General features: G+C 57.4%; 1 protein-coding gene across 3 annotated transcripts in view; it reads left to right on the top strand.

Moving 5' to 3' along the window:
• The window catches only part of INPP5A (inositol polyphosphate-5-phosphatase A), a 180,996-nt gene that overhangs the window by 64,263 nt on the left and 95,765 nt on the right, over positions 1–20,968 (top strand). For 2 of the 3 annotated variants that reach the window (XM_020280789.2, XM_020280788.2), the window contains 2 exons: positions 10,191–10,291; positions 18,593–18,680. In XM_020280789.2, coding sequence (XP_020136378.2) covers positions 10,191–10,291; positions 18,593–18,680 — 189 coding nt within the window. Of the gene's footprint in view, positions 1–5,716; positions 5,738–10,190; positions 10,292–18,592; positions 18,681–20,968 lie in introns of those variants that run through there. The other variant, XM_076009685.1, reaches the window with a different exon arrangement.

The raw sequence follows: 20,968 nt of genomic DNA, 5'->3' as shown, positions 1-20,968 counted from the left end.
GCCACACCGCCTGCCAGTGAGGTCATGGAAACTCGCAGTGTCCCGTGTGCAGGGCAGCGAGAAGAACGTGCTGCTGCCCACACGGCTGGCTCTGTGTGCCTGGTCAGTTCCATCGGCTGTGCCGGGGCCTGGGCTTCTAGGGGAGGCCGATTGACTGACGGCTCACAGGGCACTGGTGACAGTCGGTCACACGTGGGCGTCCTCCCAGGGCTGCAGCAGCCCCGGCCCTGGTGCAGCCCTGCAGGCAGAGGGGTTAGAGCAGGGTGTTTTCCGGGCGGCTCCCAGGGAGCTCCTCTGCCCCGCCGGCTCCTCACTGTGGCCGCCCGGCCCCGCTTTGGTCTGCAGGATGCAATTCCTTTTTAGGTCACTCAGATACTCCTCCTGGAGGAAGCCTAACAAGGCCCGGCTGTTGCTATTTTTAGCACCGACTCTTGGCCGCGCAGAGGGGCGTAGCGGGCAGGGCTGTGCCGCCCGTTTCCTGGGAACCGGGCGTGGCCTCCTGCACAGCCCGGGGACGGGGCAGCCTGTGCTTGGCTGTGGGCTGCCGGCACCCGTGCTGTCTTCAGTCCCTGTGCTGTTTCCTGCCAACATTTCTAACTCACTTTTTCCCAAAATATTTTCCTCCAGCCTTCCTATGAAGCATAGATTTCAAGGAGACTATAATAGAAGAATCCATATATTTTTGTCAGCATTGTCATCAGTTGCCTTTTTTTTCCTTGAGTTTCGAAGCACCTCCTTTTCTGTAGAGGAATTTTTCGCAGCTTTGGGCGCTGGTTTCCCTCGTTGTCCCAGGGCATATGTGTGCCAGTGTCATCGTCCCCAGGGTGTGACGCGCTGGGCAACAGCTCAGACTCTGGCGGGACTCGCGCCTTCCAGGAGGCCCGTGTCTGTTCGTGGCCCTGCCCTGTCACTTGGGGTCACTGTGTCCCTGGGTTTGTGTTCCTGCTTCAGAGAGGTGTGTTTCCAGCCGGGTGTGACATGTTCCCTGTGACACCCTGGAGTGGCTGTTCCTGTCCGTCCTCGAGACGCCCCAGCTGCCCGGCAAGTCGTCTTGTGGAAGGGTCCCCCGGGGTCATTCAGGCTCCAGAGCTGCTTCCCGCGGTGGGGGCTGCCCTGCAGCGGCCTCGAGAGCTCGGTGTGGGCCCGTCCTCCTGGGTTGCGGGTGTCGAGTCCTGGTGACCCTGCGTGTCCACCGTGGCTGTGTCTCCCAGGCGCCTGCACAGCCTTTGCCGTGAGTGGTGACGTGACACTGGTGTCGCCTGTCAGGGCCTCTGTCTAGCCTGCGCTGGCCTTGGCACGGCCGTTGAGTTTTCCCGCACGGCGCCTGCCCGGGGCGGCACGTGGCAGGTGGGTGCTCAGAGAGGCGGGGAGCCCCAGGACTCAGCAAAGCGAGGACCGAGCCTGTGTGCCTGCAGGGAAGCCCACACTGCCCCCCACCACCCATCCCGCCCCGAGTTCCTTCCCGGAGCTGACTGTGAGCTGTCCTGGAAGCCGGGAGCCAGTGATTAAATGCAGCCATTACTAAATCAAATTACATAAACGTATAATAAAGTGAATTCTTTGCCAAAGGTGGCAAATGCCCCAAACGCATCACTTCCTAGTTATTTTACTGCATTTTACCATCATCTGCAATCGCAGTTATCTGTTTCCCTGCACCTCAGCTAGGGGAACGCCACAGAAAGGGGCCGCTGAGCCTTCCCCTGGCCCCTTGTCAGGGCCGGCCCACCAGGAGCCCAGGTCTGGCCGTGGTGGGCGGGGAGCGGGGACACCGCACACGGGGCTTCCCCAGAGAGTGGTGTTAGATATGCACTAACATGGACTATCACGCATGCCCAGGCAGTGAGACATGAGCCTGGATCGACAGCTCCCTTTGCCTGGTAAGGGCATGTGATGGGTGTCACTTGTTCCCGGCTGCCTCTGTGGGAATGTGCGCTGGCTGCTCTGGGGTGCTGTGTCGCTCCGTGGAGGGAAGCGTTCACGCTCACCGTGTGAATTATTCCACAGCTGCGTTCACTCGCAAAGAAAATGTGCCTTTCTGTTAGCCAAAAATTCCCAGCAGTGTCGCCAGAAATTACCGTCTTCTAACAGCTGAGCTGTTGGGCTCTCTCCTCTTGTGCAGTGATTGAATCTGTTTTAAACGCAGGCTCTGGGGTGTCAGCCTGGCCCTGGTGCCGGGACCGCGCCACTGCGGGTGGGTCTGTGCTGTCTGCGCCTGCACCGTCCCAGGCACACAGGCGTGCAGGCGCGTTCTGCAGCCGGGTGCTCGTGGGCAGCACCGATACCCCTTCTCTCCCACGGTCCCCTGACACGGCTAGGAAGGGGAGCCTGAGAGGAGGTGGCGCAGAGCCGCTGTGGTGCCTGCTCAGCTCTGGGGCTCGCACGCCCCTTGTCACTGACTCCAGGTGACGTGCCCCGTGGTGTGCTCAGCAGACGCCATGGCGATGGTTTCACAGCCGTGCGAGGGAGAAGAGCGGTGCATGCAGGTGCCGCCACCTGCATGTGCAGCCGGTCCAGGGCCGGTTGTTGCCAGTGTGCCTCCACCTACCCGGCCCTGACCCTTTTGGGGAAGAAAGTGGGCAGCATATCACTTCCTTTGTGAATGTCCCGTAACAAAAGCCCCACACGGTGACATTCTCACGTCTGAAGAGATGCACATTTACTCCATGGCACAGCTCTGCCAGGGAATGGGCGTGTCCAGTGTGACATGTCCGGTGTTAAGATGGTCTCAGCTGTCTTATAATTGTATAAAGTTCATGTGTTAAAGTTGGTATTTTGGTGGAAATTAACAATTTTTGTGACTTTACTGGGGCATAATTGCCATACGGCCTAGTCACATACGCAGGCGCACACTTGAGGAGTCCCGATGTGGTCTGCGCCATGGAAGTGTTCACCCCATCACAGTGACAGGTGTCCCACCTGGGAGGCCCTGCCCTCCTTGTCACCAGGTGACGCTGGCTCACTCCGTCACCCACGAGCTTGCATTTTGCAGAATTTACACAAGCAGGAAAAGGTAATGCATGTTCCTCCCTCCTCTGGCTGCTCTCGGTCTGCTCTGTTGGGGCTGCCGTGGTCAGAGAGCAGGCGCAGCAGTTCCCGTCTGTCAGAGCTCCGACTTGTGTTACGGCCCAGCGCGTGGCCTGCCTTGGTGGGTGGGCCGTGGAGAAGAACGTGTGTTCCGTGGCCCGAGGTCGACGTGTCGTGCTGCTCTGGCGCTGGGCTGCTGCTCTGAGTCTTGGCCGCGTGTGTGTTTGCTCCAGGTCTGTCCGTGGCTGGGAGAGTAGGTGAAAATCTCTCACGGTGATCGCGGAGTTGGCTGTTTCCCCTTTCATGCTGTTGCTTTCTGCCGGTGTATTCTGTGTCATTAGCTACATGCGCACTGGTGGTTGTGCTGTCTTCCCGAGGATCCTCTTTGATGGTGAGGAAATGTCTTTGTCTCCGGAAGTGCTTCGCTCTCATTGACGGAGCTGCTCACCCGGGTCCCGGGCATGCCGTCGGGGAGCATGTTTCTGCGCCGTGAGGCTGTCCGTGTCTCTCAGGGCAGCACACACGTGAGTCTGCCTTCAGACCCTTGCCCCCAGCCTGCTAACCGGAGTGCTCAGAATAGCACCGTCTGGCGGGACTTTGACGACAGCACCGTTCTCTGCTGCCCACGGTGGGAGCCACGTGGGGCCCTGGACCACTGGAGATGTGATTGCTGCCACTGAGGACCCGGATTGTTAACCATTCATGTAATTCTCATGTAAATGGACACAGGGGACTTGTAGCTGACGCATTGCATGGTGCTGGTCTAGACCATTCTCGTTTAGTGTTGCTGTCGATATGGTTGAATGTGGGTCTGCCATGGTGCTGTTTTTCTGTTTGTACACGCTGGGTTTTCCCCGTTGTTCCTCAACTTCTGCTGTCCTTTGGGTTCGTTGATGGTTTTTGGCATTCCATTTTAGTTTATCTATTGACTGGCTTTCTCTAGATATTTTTAATGGTTGCTCTAGACTTGCAGTATATGGGCCTGAATGTTTCCCCATCTTCTTGGAGTTAGTATCGTTCCACTGGGAAGTATTACAGGTGTTGCTTTAAACTAGGGGTCAACAGACCCCCGTCCCTGCCACGTCCAGCCCGCCACCTGTTTTGGGAACGAAGTTTTATGGGCACACAGTTTTCTGCGTCCTCCGTGGCTGCGTTGGTGCTGCGCCGGCATTGCCGAGTTGTTGGGACAGAGACTGTGCGGCCTCAGGCGTTAAATGTTTATCTGGTTATGGAAGAACCGGCCCTGCTGTAGCAGATGCCTCGAAAAAGGCTGATGGGGACAGAATTTGCTAAATTTTTGTACATTGAAAACTATCTTTCTATAGCTTTGGTGCTTGGACACTTGGCTGGATATGTAATCCTTGGTTTGTACTTTATTTTACTGAGATTTTTTTTAAAGGCTGTTTATTCTGTTGTTGTTTTAATTTGTATGTTCGTGAGGCAGAGCCTGGTGCCAGGACGAGCCTTTGATCTTGCTGTGTGAGGGATCTCTCTGCCTGGAGGCCTTGAGGATCTCACCCCATTCTATCTTTGTGCTTGGAGTCTGACAGCCTTCCCGGGCTGCGTCTTGGGGTGACTTTCTCAGGCACTCTGTAAGCCTTTCAGTGTGTACGTTCAGACCTTTTTCTGTTTCTGAAAAATTTCCTTGGATTATAGTTTTAAATATTGATCCTGTTCCGTTGTTTGGTTTTTCTTCTTCGGGGACTTGGTGATCTTTCCTGCCTCCTGCTGCACCGCTTCTCCCCTTCTTGTCCTTTGTGCTCTTCTCACGCGCTCGGCTGAGTGCGGGCTTCTCTGCCCTGCGCCGAATTCTGCATTTAGCCGACTCTCCGTGCAGCCGGCGGCGTGTCCTTCTTTCCTGTGACTGCCGCGCCTGCCATGCGTGTCCTCCCTGCACTGGTCAGCGCTCTTCCTCCGTCTGTCTCTCTCGTTCCTCTTGGCCTGTTCCATTTTAGTTTTGTGTTTCTGGTTCTAAGTGGCTGTTCATATCCTCAAATGCTTGAGTATGTCTAATTTTTTTTGTGACGTAGACTTAAATTTTATTCTGCTTTCCGGTTGTTTTTCTGCACCGTGGACATTTTCCTCTGTGTACCTGTGTAAAGTTGATTCATTTTTTTTACCGCAGTCTGTGGGGACTTGAACTTCCATTTGCTCATATTTAATGGCATCGGGGTGTCTTTTGGGATTCCTGGTTTGCTAGCGCCCTCTGCTGTCCGCACGGCGACGTCCGGGTGCGTGAGCTGGTTGTGAGCATGTTGTGGAGGTGACTGGGGGAGCCTCAGGTCTCAGGTTTCATAGCTTTCTGTTCCTCTGGCAATCCCTGTTTCTCCCTTTTCTTCCTTTTTCTGCTGCCCATAGCTGCTTTTCCCTTTTCCCTTTCTCACCTTCCCTTCTGCTGGGCAGGGTCCACAGAGCCTTGCCTGCCGCCACAAATCGCGTGGGCCGTTGAAGTCTTTTCCTGTGGCCCCTGCCGTCCCCTGATGCCTGGACGCTGTTCCAGCACCCTCAGACGCAGGCTTGACTCTCTGGCAGCTTCTTTGCTGGCGCCTCCCTCCCTCCCTCCCACAGAGCTGCCCACTGGGGCGGGAGCCTGACCTCCACCCGGGCTGGTTCACTTGCCCGCACGTCATGTCGTAGCTTCCAGTTCTCCTAAGCTGTGCTGAGGCTGAGGTCTGGGTTGTCCTCTCTCTGTGGATAATGCAATTATTAATAGGTACGTTACATATTATATCTATCTCTCTCTATATATTTATGTATCTGCATTTTATATATACATAAATGTGTATATATAAAATTTGGGGAGGCCGGGTGAGGTGGCTCACGCCCATAATCCCAGCACTCTAGGAGGCCGAGGTGGGAGAATCGCTTGAGGTCAGGAGTTCGAGACCAGCCTGGGTAACGTAGTGAGACCCTGACTCTACAAAAAAATTAAAAAAATGTTAAAGTAAAAAAATTGGGGAGCAAATTTTTGGGAGTAAGTTGTGTTCACTTGTCCTGGAGACTCATATTACATATTTTTAAAACCCTAAGAAATAAAAAATAACCTTTTATATTTACCCAGATACTTGCCATTTTTGCTGCTTTTCCTGCATTCTTGAAGAGCCAGGCTGCCCCGCCATGTTCCTCTGTAGCCTGGGGGGCGTCGGCTGCGGCAGGGCTGGGGTGAAGCGTTCCCTTTGTTTTCTCTCTTGCAGAAATACTGTTATTTTGCCTTCATTCCTGAAGGGTATTTTCAGTAGATACTGACTTCTGGGTTGACTTTTTTCCCTTCTCTCAGTACTTTTTAAAAATGTTGTTCTACTATGTCTTGGCCTCCAGGTTTTCTGACAGGAAATTCATGGTAATTTGAATTGTCTTACTCTTACATGTATTCTGTGACTCTTCTCGAGTGGAATTCAAAATTTTTTTCTATGTCTTTGGTTTTCATCAGTATGATTATGATCTGTCTAGCTTTTCTTCGAATTTATCTTGTTAGGCATTCACTAAAGTTCTAGAATGTGTACATTTATGTCTTTCACCAAATTAGGGAAAATTTTGGCTGTTGTGTTTTCACATTTTTCCTACTCCCACAATCTCTTTTTCCTCTCCTGTTAGTCCAGTTCTGCATGTAATATGCCTAAAACCTTAGACCTTCTGACATTTTCCCACAGGTCCTGCAGCTCGGTTTACTTTTGCTAATAAACCTCTCTTGTTTCTGTTCTTAGTATCATTAATTTCTATTGATCTGTCTTCAAGTTTCGATTTTTTGTGTCATACTCATTCTACCATTGAGTCCTTCTAATCATTTATTTTCAGATACTGTAATTTTTTTATTTTTAATTTTTTTTAGTTTTTAAAATTCCCATTTGGTTCTTTTGTAGTTTCTGTTTCTCTGTTGAGATTTTCTGCTGTTTCATTTATTTCAAGAGTATTTACTTTTACGTAGTTACAGTTGCTGCTTTAAAATCTTTCTCCTACGTGTCCAGCATCCGTGTCAGTTTGGTATTGGCGTCTCTTCATTGTCGTTTCTGTTAAGATGGGTCACGTTTTCCAGGTTCTGAGTGATCGGGCCGCATCCTCGTCATGGGAGTGTTATGCTGTGTGGCCTCCTGCCTGCCAAGGACCCAGCGTGGTCCTGACCAGTGGCCGCCCGCCACGTGGGTGGTGGGGGCTTGCATCAGTCCCGGAGCCTTCGCCCGGCCGTGTGGCTCTGGGCCCGGTGTGTGCGACTCCCGTGGGTCCCTTTCCCGGCTCTCTGCCCTCCATGCTGCCTGTGCGGTGCAGCCTGCCGGGCGCCTTTCTGTCCCCCGGCCACAACAGCGTGGCTTTCTTCTGTGGTTTGTGTGTCCACACTGTGCTGCTCCTGTGTGGCCCCACCTGGGGCAGAGGCGTCAGAGGGAAAAGCACAGGCAGCTCACCTGCGTGGGTCACTGCCTCAGGTTTCGACCCCGCCACCGTCTCAGGGCCCTCAGCTGGTGCGTTTGCCTGCAGCTTGCGGTTGTCCCCAGCGGGAAGGCGTGTGTGGTCCCCGAGTCGTACGCACTGTGGATGGGTTTTGCATGTCCTTTGTGGTTGACACGTCCCTGCGCACCTTCCTCTTTCCGCCACTTCCCCCCTTCTCGTTTTCTCTTACTGTTTCCCAGTCCCGTCCCTGGCCCGTCCTCGGGCTGCACACTTCTCTGTCTCTTGCATCAGAGTTGGGCAGCTCTGTCCTGGCATGCCACCAGGCGTCACAGGCTACCATCCAGGGGAGGTTCTCTCGTCAACTGTCGGTGAGCTGTGTGAGCAGTGGTGATGGCCGTGCCCAGGTGTGCGTGTCTGGAGGGTGTGTGTGTCGGGGGAGGGACGTTATCAACTGTCGGCGTGCTGTGTGTGAGCAGTGGTGATGGCCGTGCCCAGGTGTGTGTGTCTGGAGGGTGTGTGTCGGGGGAGGGACGTTCTCTCGTCAACTGTCGGTGTGCTGTGTGTGAGCAGTGGCGATGGCCGTGCCCAGGTGTGCGTGTCTGGAGGGTGTGTGTGTCGGGGGAGGGACGTTCTCTCGTCAACTGTGGGTGTGCTGTGTGTGAGCAGTGGTGATGGCCGTGCCCAGGTGTGCGTGTCTGGAGGGTGTGTGTGGGGGGAGGGACGTTCTCTCGTCAACTCTGGGTGTGCTGTGTGTGAGCAGTGGTGATGGCCGTGCCCAGGTGTGCGTGTCTGGAGGGTGTGTGTGGGGGGAGGGACGTTCTCTCGTCAACTGTGGGTGTGCTGTGTGTGAGCAGTGGCGATGGCCGTGCCCAGGTGTGCGTGTCTGGAGGGTGTGTGTGTCGGGGGAGGGACGTTCTCTCGTCAACTGTGGGCGTGCTGTGTGTGAGCAGTGGCGATGGCCGTGCCCAGGTGTGCGTGTCTGGAGGGTGTGTGTGGGGGGAGGGACGTTCTCTCATCAACTGTGGGTGTGCTGTGTGTGAGCAGTGGCGATGGCCGTGCCCAGGTGTGCGTGTCTGGAGGGTGTGTGTGGGGGGAGGGACGTTCTCTCGTCAACTGTCGGTGTGCTGTGTGTGAGCAGTGGCGATGGCCGTGCCCAGGTGTGCGTGTCTGGAGGGTGTGTGTGTGTCGGGGGAGGGATGTTCTCTCGTCAACTGTGGGTGTGCTGTGTGTGAGCAGTGGCGATGGCCGTGCCCAGGTGTGCGTGTCTGGAGGGTGTGTGTGGGGGGAGGGACGTTCTCTCGTCAACTGTGGGTGTGCTGTGTGTGAGCAGTGGCGATGGCCGTGCCCAGGTGTGCGTGTCTGGAGGGTGTGTGTGTCGGGGGAGAGACGTTCTCTCGTCAACTGTGGGTGTGCTGTGTGTGAGCAGTGGCGATGGCCGTGCCCAGGTGTGCGTGTCTGGAGGGTGTGTGTGGGGGGAGGGACGTTCTCTCGTCAACTGTGGGTGTGCTGTGTGTGAGCAGTGGTGATGGCCGTGCCCAGGTGTGCGTGTCTGGAGGGTGTGTGTGTGGGGAGGGACGTTCTCTCCTCAACTGTCGGCGTGCTGTGTGTGAGCAGTGGTGATGGCCGTGCCCAGGTGTGTGTGTCTGGAGGGTGTGTGTGGGGGGAGGGACGTTCTCTCGTCAACTGTCGGTGTGCTGTGTGTGAGCAGTGGTGATGGCCGTGCCCAGGTGTGCATGTCTGGAGGGGTGTGTGTCGGGGGGGGGGGACGTTCTCTCCTCAACTGTCGGCGTGCTGTGTGTGAGCAGTGGCGATGGCCGTGCCCAGGTGCACTGGTTGGGAGGGTGCAGGATGGCGGCCTGGTCGTTCTCCCATTCTCCTCCGCGGATCGGTGGGATGCTCGGGTCCTCACTCTGCTGAGTCCTGGGCATCCCTCTCGGAGCATCCACCTGCCGCATGCCGCCCCTGGCAGTCGCCGTGAGGGTGTTCCCGCAGAGAACGTGCTCTCCAGGGATGGGATCGTCTCAGAGAGGCAGGGTCTGTTCCTGCTTCAGTCTCTGTATTTACCAGTTACCTGGAAGTGGAAGACGACCGACCTGTGGGTGTGTTCAGTGTCGTGTTCTGGTGAGTGTCAGCTGTGTTGTTTCCGTCGGTTCCAGACATGGTAGCTTGTCCGAGGTGGAGTGTGTAGTCAGTTAAAGGCACCGTTTCCATACACAGTGACCGCTCGGCTGCCCGGCAGATATGCCCAGGATCCCTCCCTCACCCTCCGAATTCCTGGGATCATCCACTGCGCTTTGCCCCGTGAGGCACCTGCAGGCAGGTGCTCTTTCATCATCGTTTGGCTAGGATTTACCTCCCGCCTGTTTAAGGAAAGTTTGTGTGGCGTCTGTGCAGCTGAAACTTGCGCGTGGCGCTGCCTGATCTGTGGTCGTCACGACACAGCAGCGCCGGCCCCTGCCGGCCCCTACCAGTCGTGCCGTGGGCGTTTCCACAGTCGTTCAGTACGTTTCTTTTGGAACTTTTCGCGGTGAAGGTCTTGTCGTTTCCATGACTTAGTTTTCAGCCGCGGGAGAGGCCTGCCTGCCCAGCTCACGGTGTCGGGCGTCGGCTTTCTCCTCGGGGGGCTTGCCAGGTTTTCCGTCAGAATCCTCTGCCTTTAGAAAGCACAGCCTGTGGTGGGGGTCGTGTGTTCGCTGCCTGAACACGCCCCGTGGGTGTCGGGGCGTGTGGGCGGGTGGCAAGGCGTGTGGCCGCGGTGCTGACGGTGTCCTCCTCTCCTGCAGGTGGTGCACACGCACAAGCCGCACTTCATGGCCTTGCACTGCCAGGAGTTTGGAGGGAAGAACTACGAGGCCTCCATGTCCCACGTGGACAAGTTTGTCAAGTAAGTCCTGGCTCTGTTTCCGGAGGGGAGAGGGGTGCCGGCGGGAGTCCGCCTTCCGGACTCGTCAGCCTTCCAGACTCGTCAGCCTTCCAGACTCTCCTTCTCTCTTCCAAAGAGAGAAGGCGTGGCCCAGACGTGTGGCCGTGTGCCTGGGTCCTGGGTGGGATGTGAAGCCGTGGAGTGACAGCGGCTGCCGCCGCCAGGTGACGGTCTGTGCTGTCAGTCCAGGGGAGCAGCCCGGGTGCGGGAGGGGCGGTCCCTGTCAGCGTGTGCCTGACGCCACAGGCGTGGTAGGGGTGCACCTGCTGTGGTGGACGACAGGCAGGACCGGCCTCCACGGCAGCATCTGTGGTGGGGAGGTTGGCTTGGAGCTTAAGCTGTCTGTGGGGGTGACGTCCCGTCACTCGGGAGGAAGAGGCCATGCACATTGTCACCACATGCGCACCCTGCAGCTGCGTCCTGCCTGGCGGAGGGGCGTGGACGCCGGCAGTGGTAGGCCGGCCCTTCACCCGGGTTCCCACCGGCCGTGCGGAGCTGCCGCCATGGAGGATCCTTCTTCCCCTGCTTTGCCTTCGGCTCAGGCCCCGGAGCCCCCATCTGCCCCAGGAGCCCCCGTCCACCGCAGGCTCTGCTGTCCCTGCCACCTTCCCTGGGCCTTACTTCCGGAAGCTTCTTGGTGGTGCCACGCTCAGCCACCAGGCAGTGAATAGGAGGAGGAACGTTTCTAGCAGTTCACAGAACCCCAGGCCTGGCCGCCTTTCCCCGGGAAAGTGGACTGAGGCTCCGAGGGGGAAGACACGCGTCGTCGCTGCGGCTGGTTCCTGCAGTGCGCTGGAGGAAGTGGCTCGAGGCCCTGACTCCGAGCGCGTCTCGTTTCTCAGGAGTTCCTGGGAAGAGACACTGACGCTGACGCGCCTGGAGCCGCTGCCCACTGGCGGCGTCCCCTGCAGGCTGCGGTGTGGCGGACCTGGCGCTGCCAGGGCTGGGTGTCCAGCGCCTCTCACCAGCCCCTCCCACCCTCAGCCCCCACCGCCCCCCGGCTGAATCCGAGGAGCACGCGGGGGGCGTTGCTCCTGCTGCCGGGGGACACAGGCCGCTCTTCACTGCCACGTCCTCCCAGGACAGCGCGAGACACCCTGTGGGAAGACGGACACGTTCCTGCGGCGGACTGGTGGCGGCACTTCGCCCAGGACGGAAGACAGTCACGGCACCTCCAGCTGCGCCCTGCCTCTCTGCCGCCCAGCCCTATGTGGGCCACGTCTAGGCTTGGTGGTCCTCCTGCCGTGGACCCGGCGAGGGTGACCCAGCCACGTGGCTGGAGCCGAGTGTTGGCCTCCACCCTGCCAAGCCTGCTCCCCTTGTCGGCGACTCTGGCTGAGGCTGGCGGGAAATGTCAGCCTCCCCAGAGGTCAGGCAGCCTTCGGGTCTGCAGCTGACGAGGCCTGTTCCAACTCCACGCCTGCGCCAGACCCAGGCCCCGACCAGGACCCAGGTGTAACCAGGCACTTCAGACTCTGCCCCTGCAGCGGGCCAACTGTGGGCACGACCTGGGGCGTCCTGGCCCACACCACCCTGTCCGGAGGCTGCCCTCGCCGTGGCCGGGATGCTCTCAGGAAGAGGATGAAGGGAGCAGGTGTTCAGGCAGGAGAGAAACCCAGAGCTCCAACCCCTGTCGGGCCAGGACTCTGCCCTGACCGCCCCAGCACAGCTCCAGCAGTCCCTGGGCCCCCCACCCTGACCTGAGGCTGGCAGCCACAGGCGAGCCCCGGGTGTCCTGGAACTCCCTCTTGGCAGTGCAAAGGGGGCTTGTGCGTGGCCCCTGGTGGTGGCAGGCGGCCTGGCCCCAGGGGTGTGACTCCAGAGGGGTCAGCCTGGCCTGGGCTGTGCCCGGCCACCAGGAGAGTGCACGGAGCTCCCTCCTCTCTGCCACGACACACTCACCTGAAAGAGCAGGGAACTGTGCCGTGTTTCCCCAAAAATAAGACAGGGTCTTATATTTCCCCAAAAATAAGATAGGGTGTTATATTTATTTTTCCTCAAGAAGAGACCTAGGGCTTATTTTCAGGGGATGGGTTATTTTTTTTAAGTATGGTACAACAGTCTACATTTATTCAAATATAGTTAAGTCATCTTCTTCTGGAACATCATCTTAACTCTCCAAAACCCCGAATTCCATCCTGAATTTCTCGTGACTCTATTTCCTTTAGAACCATTGGCTCCACCTCTCATGTGGAGCAACAGAGCTCTCATGGGGGCAGATGAGAAGGGCTGCTCGTCGTCTTTACCGCTCCGCAACGAAATGCGTGGGTTGTGCAGATGTGCTGCGTAGCCACGCCCATCACTAGGGCTTATTTTCGGGGTGGGGCTTTTATTGGGCAAGTGCTTCGAAATCCTGCTAGGGCTTATTTTATGGGTAGGTCTTATTTTCGGGGAAACACTGTAGCTGCCATCTTAACTGAAAAGTTGAGAAGACAAGTCTTTCCTCAGACAGAGCCCAGCTCTGCGACTTTGGATTGGTCTGTTGCATGTGTGCGTCATGGAGTGGCTGAGCCGGGGTTTCCTCCCATCACTGCTTTCCTGGTCCCAAGTTAGCAGACGGCCGGGCCCTGTGACGTGTGGCTGCCCGAGTGTGCGCTCTCCACAGTGTGTTCTCAGAGTGAATCGAAGCTCGAGTTTCAGGTAAAAGGAATGTGGGGGGCACCTCTGCAGGGGATGGGACTCCTGCCTGAGCCTTCACAGCCTCCCTGGTGGTGAGGACTGAAACCCGAGGCCTGCTTGGGGTAAAGTTCACGGGAAAGGCATGTTGTGAAAAACGAGGCATGGATTGCAGAGTTCCTTTGCACGAGAACGAACTCGTCCTAACGTGGAGCGACGTGCGTGGACAGGGTCTGGCGTGAGGCGCTGAGGATGACGAGGCGTCGGTTGGGAGCAGCCCCCCTCAGAGCCGCGCGACGCTGCTCAGGTTGGGCCAGAACGGGTGTCACATCGAGGAGCAGCTGGGGCGGAAGACGGGGACGCCGCCGGTGCTCTGCGGGGAGTTTATGGGGACGGCGCTCGAAGAGGTCAGCAGTCTGCAGAGGATCACCGCTTTAAGAAGGGCGAGACGGCGCCGGGGACGAAGCCCTCAGCGCAGACTGCCACGTCCGCCGCAAGGAGATGAACTCGCCTAGTCCCCCAGTGGAGAGCGCCGACGTGGACAGCAGGAGCCGCGGCCAGCCCCAGCGTCTCGGCCGGCTCAGCCCTCGCGGTCCCGGTGGAAGAACGGGAGCCGAGCAGACCTCCCGCCGCTGGCGCCAGAGCCGCGGTGCCCAGTCGCGAGGACGAGCGCGGAGTGTCCAGTGTGGATTTTAAGCGCGAGGGGGGGGGGCAGGTCCCGGAGCATCTCTCAGAGAGCCGTGGCAGGACACGGAGCGTCCAGTGTGGATTTTAAGCGCGAGGGGGGGGCAGGTCCCGGAGCGTCTCTCAGAGAGCCGTGGCAGGACACGGAGCGTCCAGTGTGGATTTTAAGCGCGAGGGGGGGGCAGGTCCCGGAGCGTCTCTCAGAGAGCCATGGCAGGACACGGAGCGTCCAGTGTGGATTTTAAGCGCGAGGGGGGGGCAGGTCCCGGAGCGTCTCTCAGAGAGCCGTGGCAGGACACGGAGCGTCCAGTGTGGATTTTAAACGCGGGGGGTGGGGCAGGTCCCAGAGCTTCTCTCAGAGAGCCGTGGCAGGACACGGAGCGCGGCGGCCCAGAGTGACCCTGACGCCACAGCACCGTCACAGCAGTGCCCGCCACGCGGGGACGCGCCCATCAGGGCAGAAGCCATGTGGAGAGGGAAGGTCCTGGCGTGGGACGCCCGGGGCACCTGCGTGTTGGCTTTCTGGGGCCGACACACCTGCGGGCGTCCACCTGCGTCCTGACCTGCCTCCCGCTGACCCCTTTTGTCTCCCGACAGTAAATGTCTTCCAAGGCCCTTTCTCCAGGGGGTGGGGGACGTCACACAGGGACCTGGCTGCCAGCCCAGGGCCCTCGGCACTCAGGGGCGGGCCAGGCGGCCGGGTCCTCACTCGCAACGGTCTCCAGCTCGATGGAGCTTGTGTTGAGAAACAAAGTTCACATTTTTTATTTTTATACTTTAATGCCATTTTTTAAAAATTTTTTTTTATTTCGGCATATTATGGGGGTAAAGATTTTAAGGTTTCAATAAATGCCCATTTCCCCCCTCCCCCCAAAAGTCTGAGTCTCCATCATGACCATCCCCCAGATGGTGCACATCTCACTCATTATGTATGTATATACCCGCCCCCCTCCCCCCTGCCCAGTACCCTATTACTGTAGTACCTATGTGTCCACTTAGGTGCTGCTCAGTTAGTACCAGTTTGCTAGGGAGTACATGTGGTACTTGTTTTTCCATTCTTGTGATACTTCACTTAGTAGTATGGGTTCCAGCTCTAAGCAGGAAAATATAAGATGTGCTATGTCACCGTTGTTTCTTAGAGCTGAATAGTACTCCATGGTATACATATACCACATTTTATTAATCCATTCTTGGATTGAAGGGCACTTGGGCTGTTTCCACAGCCTTGCAATTATGAATTGTGCTGCTATAAACATTCGAGTGCAAGTGTCTTTTTTGTAGAGTGTCATTGGATCTTTTGGGTAGATGCCCAGCAATGGGATTGCTGGATCAAATGGTAGATTCACTTGTATCGCTTTAAGGTATCTCCATATTGCTTTCCACAGAGGTTGAACTAGTTTGCAGTCCCACCAGCAGTGTAGGAGTGTTCCTCTCTCTCTGCAACCACGCCAGCATTTAATGCCATTTTGCACAAACTTTCTGAAGTACCCTCCTAAGTACAATAAAAGATAATGTTATTTTATTATTATTCTATAAACATACAATACAAATGAAAAAGAAATGATGTGTAAGACAGTTCTGGAAGAAAACATAGAGCGTTGTTGAAGTCAACTGTGGAGGATGGCATTTCCCAGGAGGCCAGGGCAAGAGAGCCCGTCCTCTGTGTGTCCCACAGTGTGGCCGTGGCCCCTGCCTGTGGGGTGTCCTGTCCCCTTCCCTGGACTTTGGCACCCGTGGCTGTTCGCCCAGTGGAGCGTGGTAGGCGCGGTGGTCGTGACCCGTGAGGCGGGCCCTGCAGGGTCTTGTGCTTCGAGAGGCCTCAGCACGCATAGTGGCCACGGTGGGTGTCCACCCCCGTTGGTGACGGCGCTGAGCCCTCCCGGCCCTCAGAGGAGCCCAGTTGCTGTCCTCGCTGTCTGTGCTGGGCGCTGTGGCTTAGCACGGCCGCCAGGGTGGATTTCCAGTAACCCGAGCCCTGAGCCTGCAGCAACAGGTGGTCTGTAGCTGCTTAAAATACTGTCAGATTTTCCCAAAATAACATATAATTTTAACCAAAATCTTCATGGTGTTTTTCCTAACACTCAACAAGCTAAGACTAAAATTACTATAGAAAAGAAAGGGCCAGGAACAGCTGAAATTATTCTGAAGAGAAGGTGGGTGCTGTAACCCAGCCGTCCCCAGACTCCTGTGGGGGGCAGGGCCAGGGCGGCCACACCTGTGGCACCTGCTGTGCGCCAGGTGCTGATGCGGGCAGGCGAGCGGCCCATGGGCACCTGTGCCGGGAAAGTGAAGCCGGACCCGTTTCCCATCCTGCGCAGCCACCTCTCGCCCGCCCTGCAGACAGGGAATTCCAGCTGTGTTAGTCATATGCAGGTAAAAGGCAAAACTGACAATTTGAGAGTGAAATATTGAACATATCTTTAGAGCTTTGGGACAGGGAGAGATTTCTTTAAAACAGTGCAGAAAGTATAGCCCACAGAAGACAAGATTGGCAAATCTGAACGTGCTGAAGTTAAGAACTTGGGCATGGAAAGGAACTCTAAACAAAGCAAAAACTAAGCTGCTCTGGGAACAGATACCTGCCGCGTACTTCACTGGCAGAAATGGGCGTCTGAAAATGTGAAGAGCTCGGCCAGGCCAGTGGGAGAGGCCGGCGCTCTGCAGGGAAGGCAGAGGGGACCGGCTGACGCGCACCTGCCTGCGCGCTCCAGGCTCAGGCTGCTCACCTTGGGCAGCCGCGTCCCGCCCCTCCCATGCTGTCGCCCCTCGCTGCCTGCGTTCACTCCCCCTGCGCCACACCTGCCGTGCACCATTGCATGTTCCCTTAGTCGGCTTTTAATGATTAATTTTCCATTTCTAGCACTTGGACTCTTTTGTGTAGATTCTGGTTTTTATTTGGCATCATTTTCCTTCGGCCTGAACAACCTTTCTTAACGTTTATTTTAGCACAAGTCAGCTGCAGATGAATTTTCCCAGCTTTTGTTTGTGTGAAAAGGGTCTTTGTATGCACGTTGAAAGATATTTTTGTTGGAAATAGAATCCTAGCTTGTCAATTTTTTCCCCGTCACTACTTTAAGGCTCTCGTCCCATTGTCCTCTGCGTGGCTTTGTTTCTGGTGAGAATCTGGCCATTGTTCTCTGCTTCATTTTCTGGTATATAATGTGCCTTTTTCCCCGACTGCGGGATGGGTCTCATCGCTGGTTCAGCAGCTCGGTGGCGTCAGCTGCGGGTTGCGTTTCCTCACGTCCTCCCGCATGGCCCTTCCAGCCTTCCCCCTGTGGGTTACGTGTTCAGCCAAACTTTGAAAGCAGCTCGTCTGTTATTTCTTTAAATATTGTATTTCTTTTCGTTTCCTTCTCTTTTGCTCTCAGATCCCAATTTCCTGACGTTAAACTGCTGGATAATGACCCTCTGCCTCAGTCTGGAGAGTTTCTGCTGCTGCTTTTATAAGTCACTGTTGTTTTTTGTTTTTTTTTTTGAGACAGAGTCTCGCTTTGTTGCCCAGGCTAGAGTGAGTGCCGTGGCGTCAGCCTAGCTCACAGCAGCCTCAAACTCCTGGGCTCAAGTGATCCTCCTGCCTCAGCCTCCCCAGTAGCTGGGACTACAGGCATGTGCCACCATGCCCAGCTAATTAATTTCTTTCTATTTATAGTAGAGATGGGGTCTTGCTGTTGCTCAGGCTGGTTTCGAACTCCTGACCTTGAACAATCCGCCCGCCTCGGCCTGCCAGAGAGCTAGGATTATAGGCGTGAGCCACCGCGCCCAGCCACGGTTGATTTTTTCTTTGCAAGTTTTAATCTGCTCTTAAGTCCATCCAGTGAGTTTGTTTTATTTCTGAGACTGTATTTTCCCGCTGTACAAGTCTCCCGTGTGGGTTTGTGTCTTCTGTCTGGAGCAGATTCACGTTTGCCGTGAAATCTTGATCCCGTCTGCAGCAGCTGCTCGATGGTTTTCCCGCCAATTCCATGATCCTCGTCCTCTGCGTTGCTTCCCTGCACAGCCGGGTCACCCCTTCACTCTGTGTGCGCCGGGCAGTTCTGACGCAATGCCAGGTGTCACGGACGCCACGTTGTTGCGTGTCGAACCTTTTCTTCCTCTGAGCGTCTGGGGTGTGACTGTCCCCCGCTCCGTTACGACCTTTTCCTCCTCTGAGCGTCTGGGGTGTGACTGTCCCCGCTCCGTTACGTGGTGACTGGTTTGTGTCTGTGGAGGCTTCTCTCGCCCGTCCTGATTCCCTTCTGTTCCTCAGATCTGGAACCCCCTTCCCGACACGTGGACTGGCTGGGCACCGCGTGCCGTGAACCTCCTTCCCTCTGTCTCGCAGCGGAGCGAGCCGGGGGTCCCGGGCACTGTCTGGGCGGAGGCCGGACACATGAGCGGGGCCTCCTGGGTGCGGCGGCTCCCTGTCCCCGCCCTGCAGGGGTGGCGGGAGCTCGTCTCCTGAGCTCGTCCGCTGTGCGATGCGACCAGCAGGGTGGGCAGCGAGGGGCGGGACCCGAGTGGTGACAGACCTTTAAAGGTCCCGAAGTCTGGGCACCGCGGCCACGGGCTGACCCTCGCCTCTGCGAGGACAGGGCGGGGACGCAGCTGCCTGGGCTCCGAGGTCGACCGTGGTGGCCCCTGCCCCGTGCGGATGGCTGTGCGGATGTTTCTGTTAGGACGAAACTTGTGGGGCCAGGACAGCCCAGGGTGTGATCTGGCCCCGTCTCAGGTCTCCACTCCCGGGCGGCTTCAGGGTCGCCCGGGGATGCCTGGAGACCAGAGCCTGAAGGGCGGCCCTCGCCCCGTGCGCCGAGAACACGCAGTGGCGCTCAGTTTCTGCTGTGGCTGCCGCTCCCCCTCAGTTCCACAGTTGGTGGGTGTCGTTTTGGGGTGGCGTAAAAAGTGGCGTCTCTTAGGCACACCTGTGAAGTGGCAGCGCCCATGTGCTTTTGCTCAAGGAGTTTACTCTCTTCCTTTCAGAGAACTGCTGTCGAGTGATGCGATGAAGGAGTACAACAGGGCCCGAGTCTACCTGGACGAAAACTACAAGTCCCAGGAGCATTTCACGGTGAGTCTTTCGTGAAGCCGGCCCTTCTCCGGCTTCAGTGAGACAGCGGTGTGAGGGCTCTGTCAGGCGCAGTGCCGTTGCACCTGCAGTGAGACGTTGCCACGTTCCTGCAGCTGCGCCTGGGCTGGGTCTTGCTGGCCTGGCAGGGCCGCTGTCTCGGCTGCCCCTCGGGCGCTGCACCTCCTCGGCTGGCCCAGCCCAGGTCTGGGCGGGAGTCGGGAAGTGGGCGGCTGGGGAGGGAGGCTCGAGGCGTGAAGAGAGATGAGAGGTCAGACCCGACCCGGTCTGCCCTGAGAGCCGCCTGCCGCCGCCTGTGCACTGCTGGGCCTGCCTGGTGGCCCACACAGGCCCGGCCGTTCTGCCTCGGGGAGGGGCTGTCCCCGGGTGGCACGGGGTGCGGAGCCCTCCACAGAGCCGGCACACCTGTGGCTGCTCCGTGAGGCTGTGGCTCGCTGGACGGGAGAGGAGGCCCTGTCCTTGTGGGGACTTCCCTCAGCGCCCCCCAGCCTCTCAGGAAACACAGACCTGGCTGTTTTGGAGCAAAGGTGAGGACGGGGCACGCGCAGACACCAGTGAGGCAGTGGGAGGGTCTGCGTTGGGACCAGAGCCAACTGCAGAGCACCGAGCATTGCCAGGGGCGTGGGGCCGTTTCACAGCAACCAAGAGGTCGGCTCCTCAAAGGGACGTCATGGTCACACACGTGTGACTCGAAGGCTGATAGGGCCACGCGGAGAAGCAGATCTGCCCCACGGGAGGCTCTCTGCACACCAGCCTGAGCTCACTGGGCTCGTGGGCCCACCAGCCGGCGCAGCAGCGTGTGTGGCCAGACAAGGGCATGTCAGGCCGAGGGAGAGCTGGCCTCGCCTCACGGTCTGCTGCAGGGACACAGACCAGCCGCGGAACAGCCCAGGGGGAAGGGCGGCCATCAGCTTTGCCTGTCTCTGCAGAGCCACCTCCCAGCCCCCAAGTGGAGGAGCTTCTGCAAAGTCTGTTTCTGGCGGTCAGGGCCGTGGCCATCTTCCGAGGCTGACTCCTGAGCCCCGTTTTCCCGATGGGCCCAGGGCAGCCAGCGTCCAGTCTGCCTTTACGAGGCCTCATCGGTGTGTGTTCTGGGGGCTGCGCGGCTGCCGGGCACAGCCACCGCTGCCCAGATGAGCCTGGGCATCGCCGTGACGCGTTGGAGTCTGGGCCGTAAAGCAGACCTCAGCGTCCGTGAGAGACTGAAATCGTACAAAGTGTGTTCTGTCATCTACAGCATGAAGTCAGAAGTAAACAGAAAACATACATGGAACATTCCCAAATATTCAGAAATAAACCAACTTGTAAATAACCCATGAGTCAAAGAGTATGGCAGAAAGGAGATTAGAAAATATTTTAAATTATTTAGTACATGAAAGCCAAAAATCTTCAGAATTTGAGAGTTGCCGGAATCACCTGTAGAGTCGCTGCAGACTCTGCGGCAGACGCCTGGCGCAGGGCGAGCCGCGTCACACCTGCCGGAGCAGGTGCAGAGGCTGGAGGCTCCGCCCACCTCGGGAGCTCGCTGCCCGCTGGTGCCTTGAAGTCCTCAGTGACGGTTGTGCGTGGCTCTGTTCACAGGCGGTGAAAAGTCTCCGGGACCGGGGCACAGGGCGCAGACCAGCTCCCAGAGGCGGCCGCACCAGGCCGAGGCCGGAGGCTGTTTCTCCAGCTGCACACACGCAGAGACGGGAGGTGTGTTAGACCTCTCAGGGGACGGGGTGTGGCAGGAGCTCCTGGCCTCTCCCGCAGTGGTGGTCCCACCACTGGGTGACCTGGGGCAGCCGCGCATGGCAGGGGAGGGGTCGGGAGGCTGCAGACCTGCCCGGGGCTCACTCCAGAGCCGGCGTGGAGGGTGTGCGCTGCCGTCCCTGTCACGTGCTGAGACTGGGCCAGCTGCCTGTGCCCTCAGCCCTCCGCTGGCCGCTCAGCCCCGTGGTCTCTGCTGGGGACCCCCGGGGTCCTGGGCAGCCAGGCAGCCCCTCCTGCCTCAGCCTGGTGCCCTCTGGCTGTCAGGGAGGGAAATTCAATTTTTACAAGATTGATGGTGTCACTGTGATATTTTTAGCTGAGTCTGGTTCAAATAATAGGCCATTAATTGAAAAAGGAAATTGAAATGAATTTATCTTGTACATAAATGCTGTCACGGGTATTAATAGGGATCAGAAATAGTGGCCTGTTCCCAGAAAGCAGCTGGACCCGAAGCCACGCCTGGCGCAGGAGCGTGTGGTGGGGGTTCGCGGCTCCTGGTGGTGGGGACGTGGCCTGGA

Source organism: Microcebus murinus, chromosome 14 (genome assembly GCF_040939455.1).
Source record: "Microcebus murinus isolate Inina chromosome 14, M.murinus_Inina_mat1.0, whole genome shotgun sequence".
Taxonomy (NCBI): Eukaryota; Metazoa; Chordata; class Mammalia; order Primates; family Cheirogaleidae; genus Microcebus; species Microcebus murinus.
The sequence above is the reverse complement of the archived record's forward strand: the minus strand, read 5'-3'. Positions and strand labels throughout refer to the sequence as shown.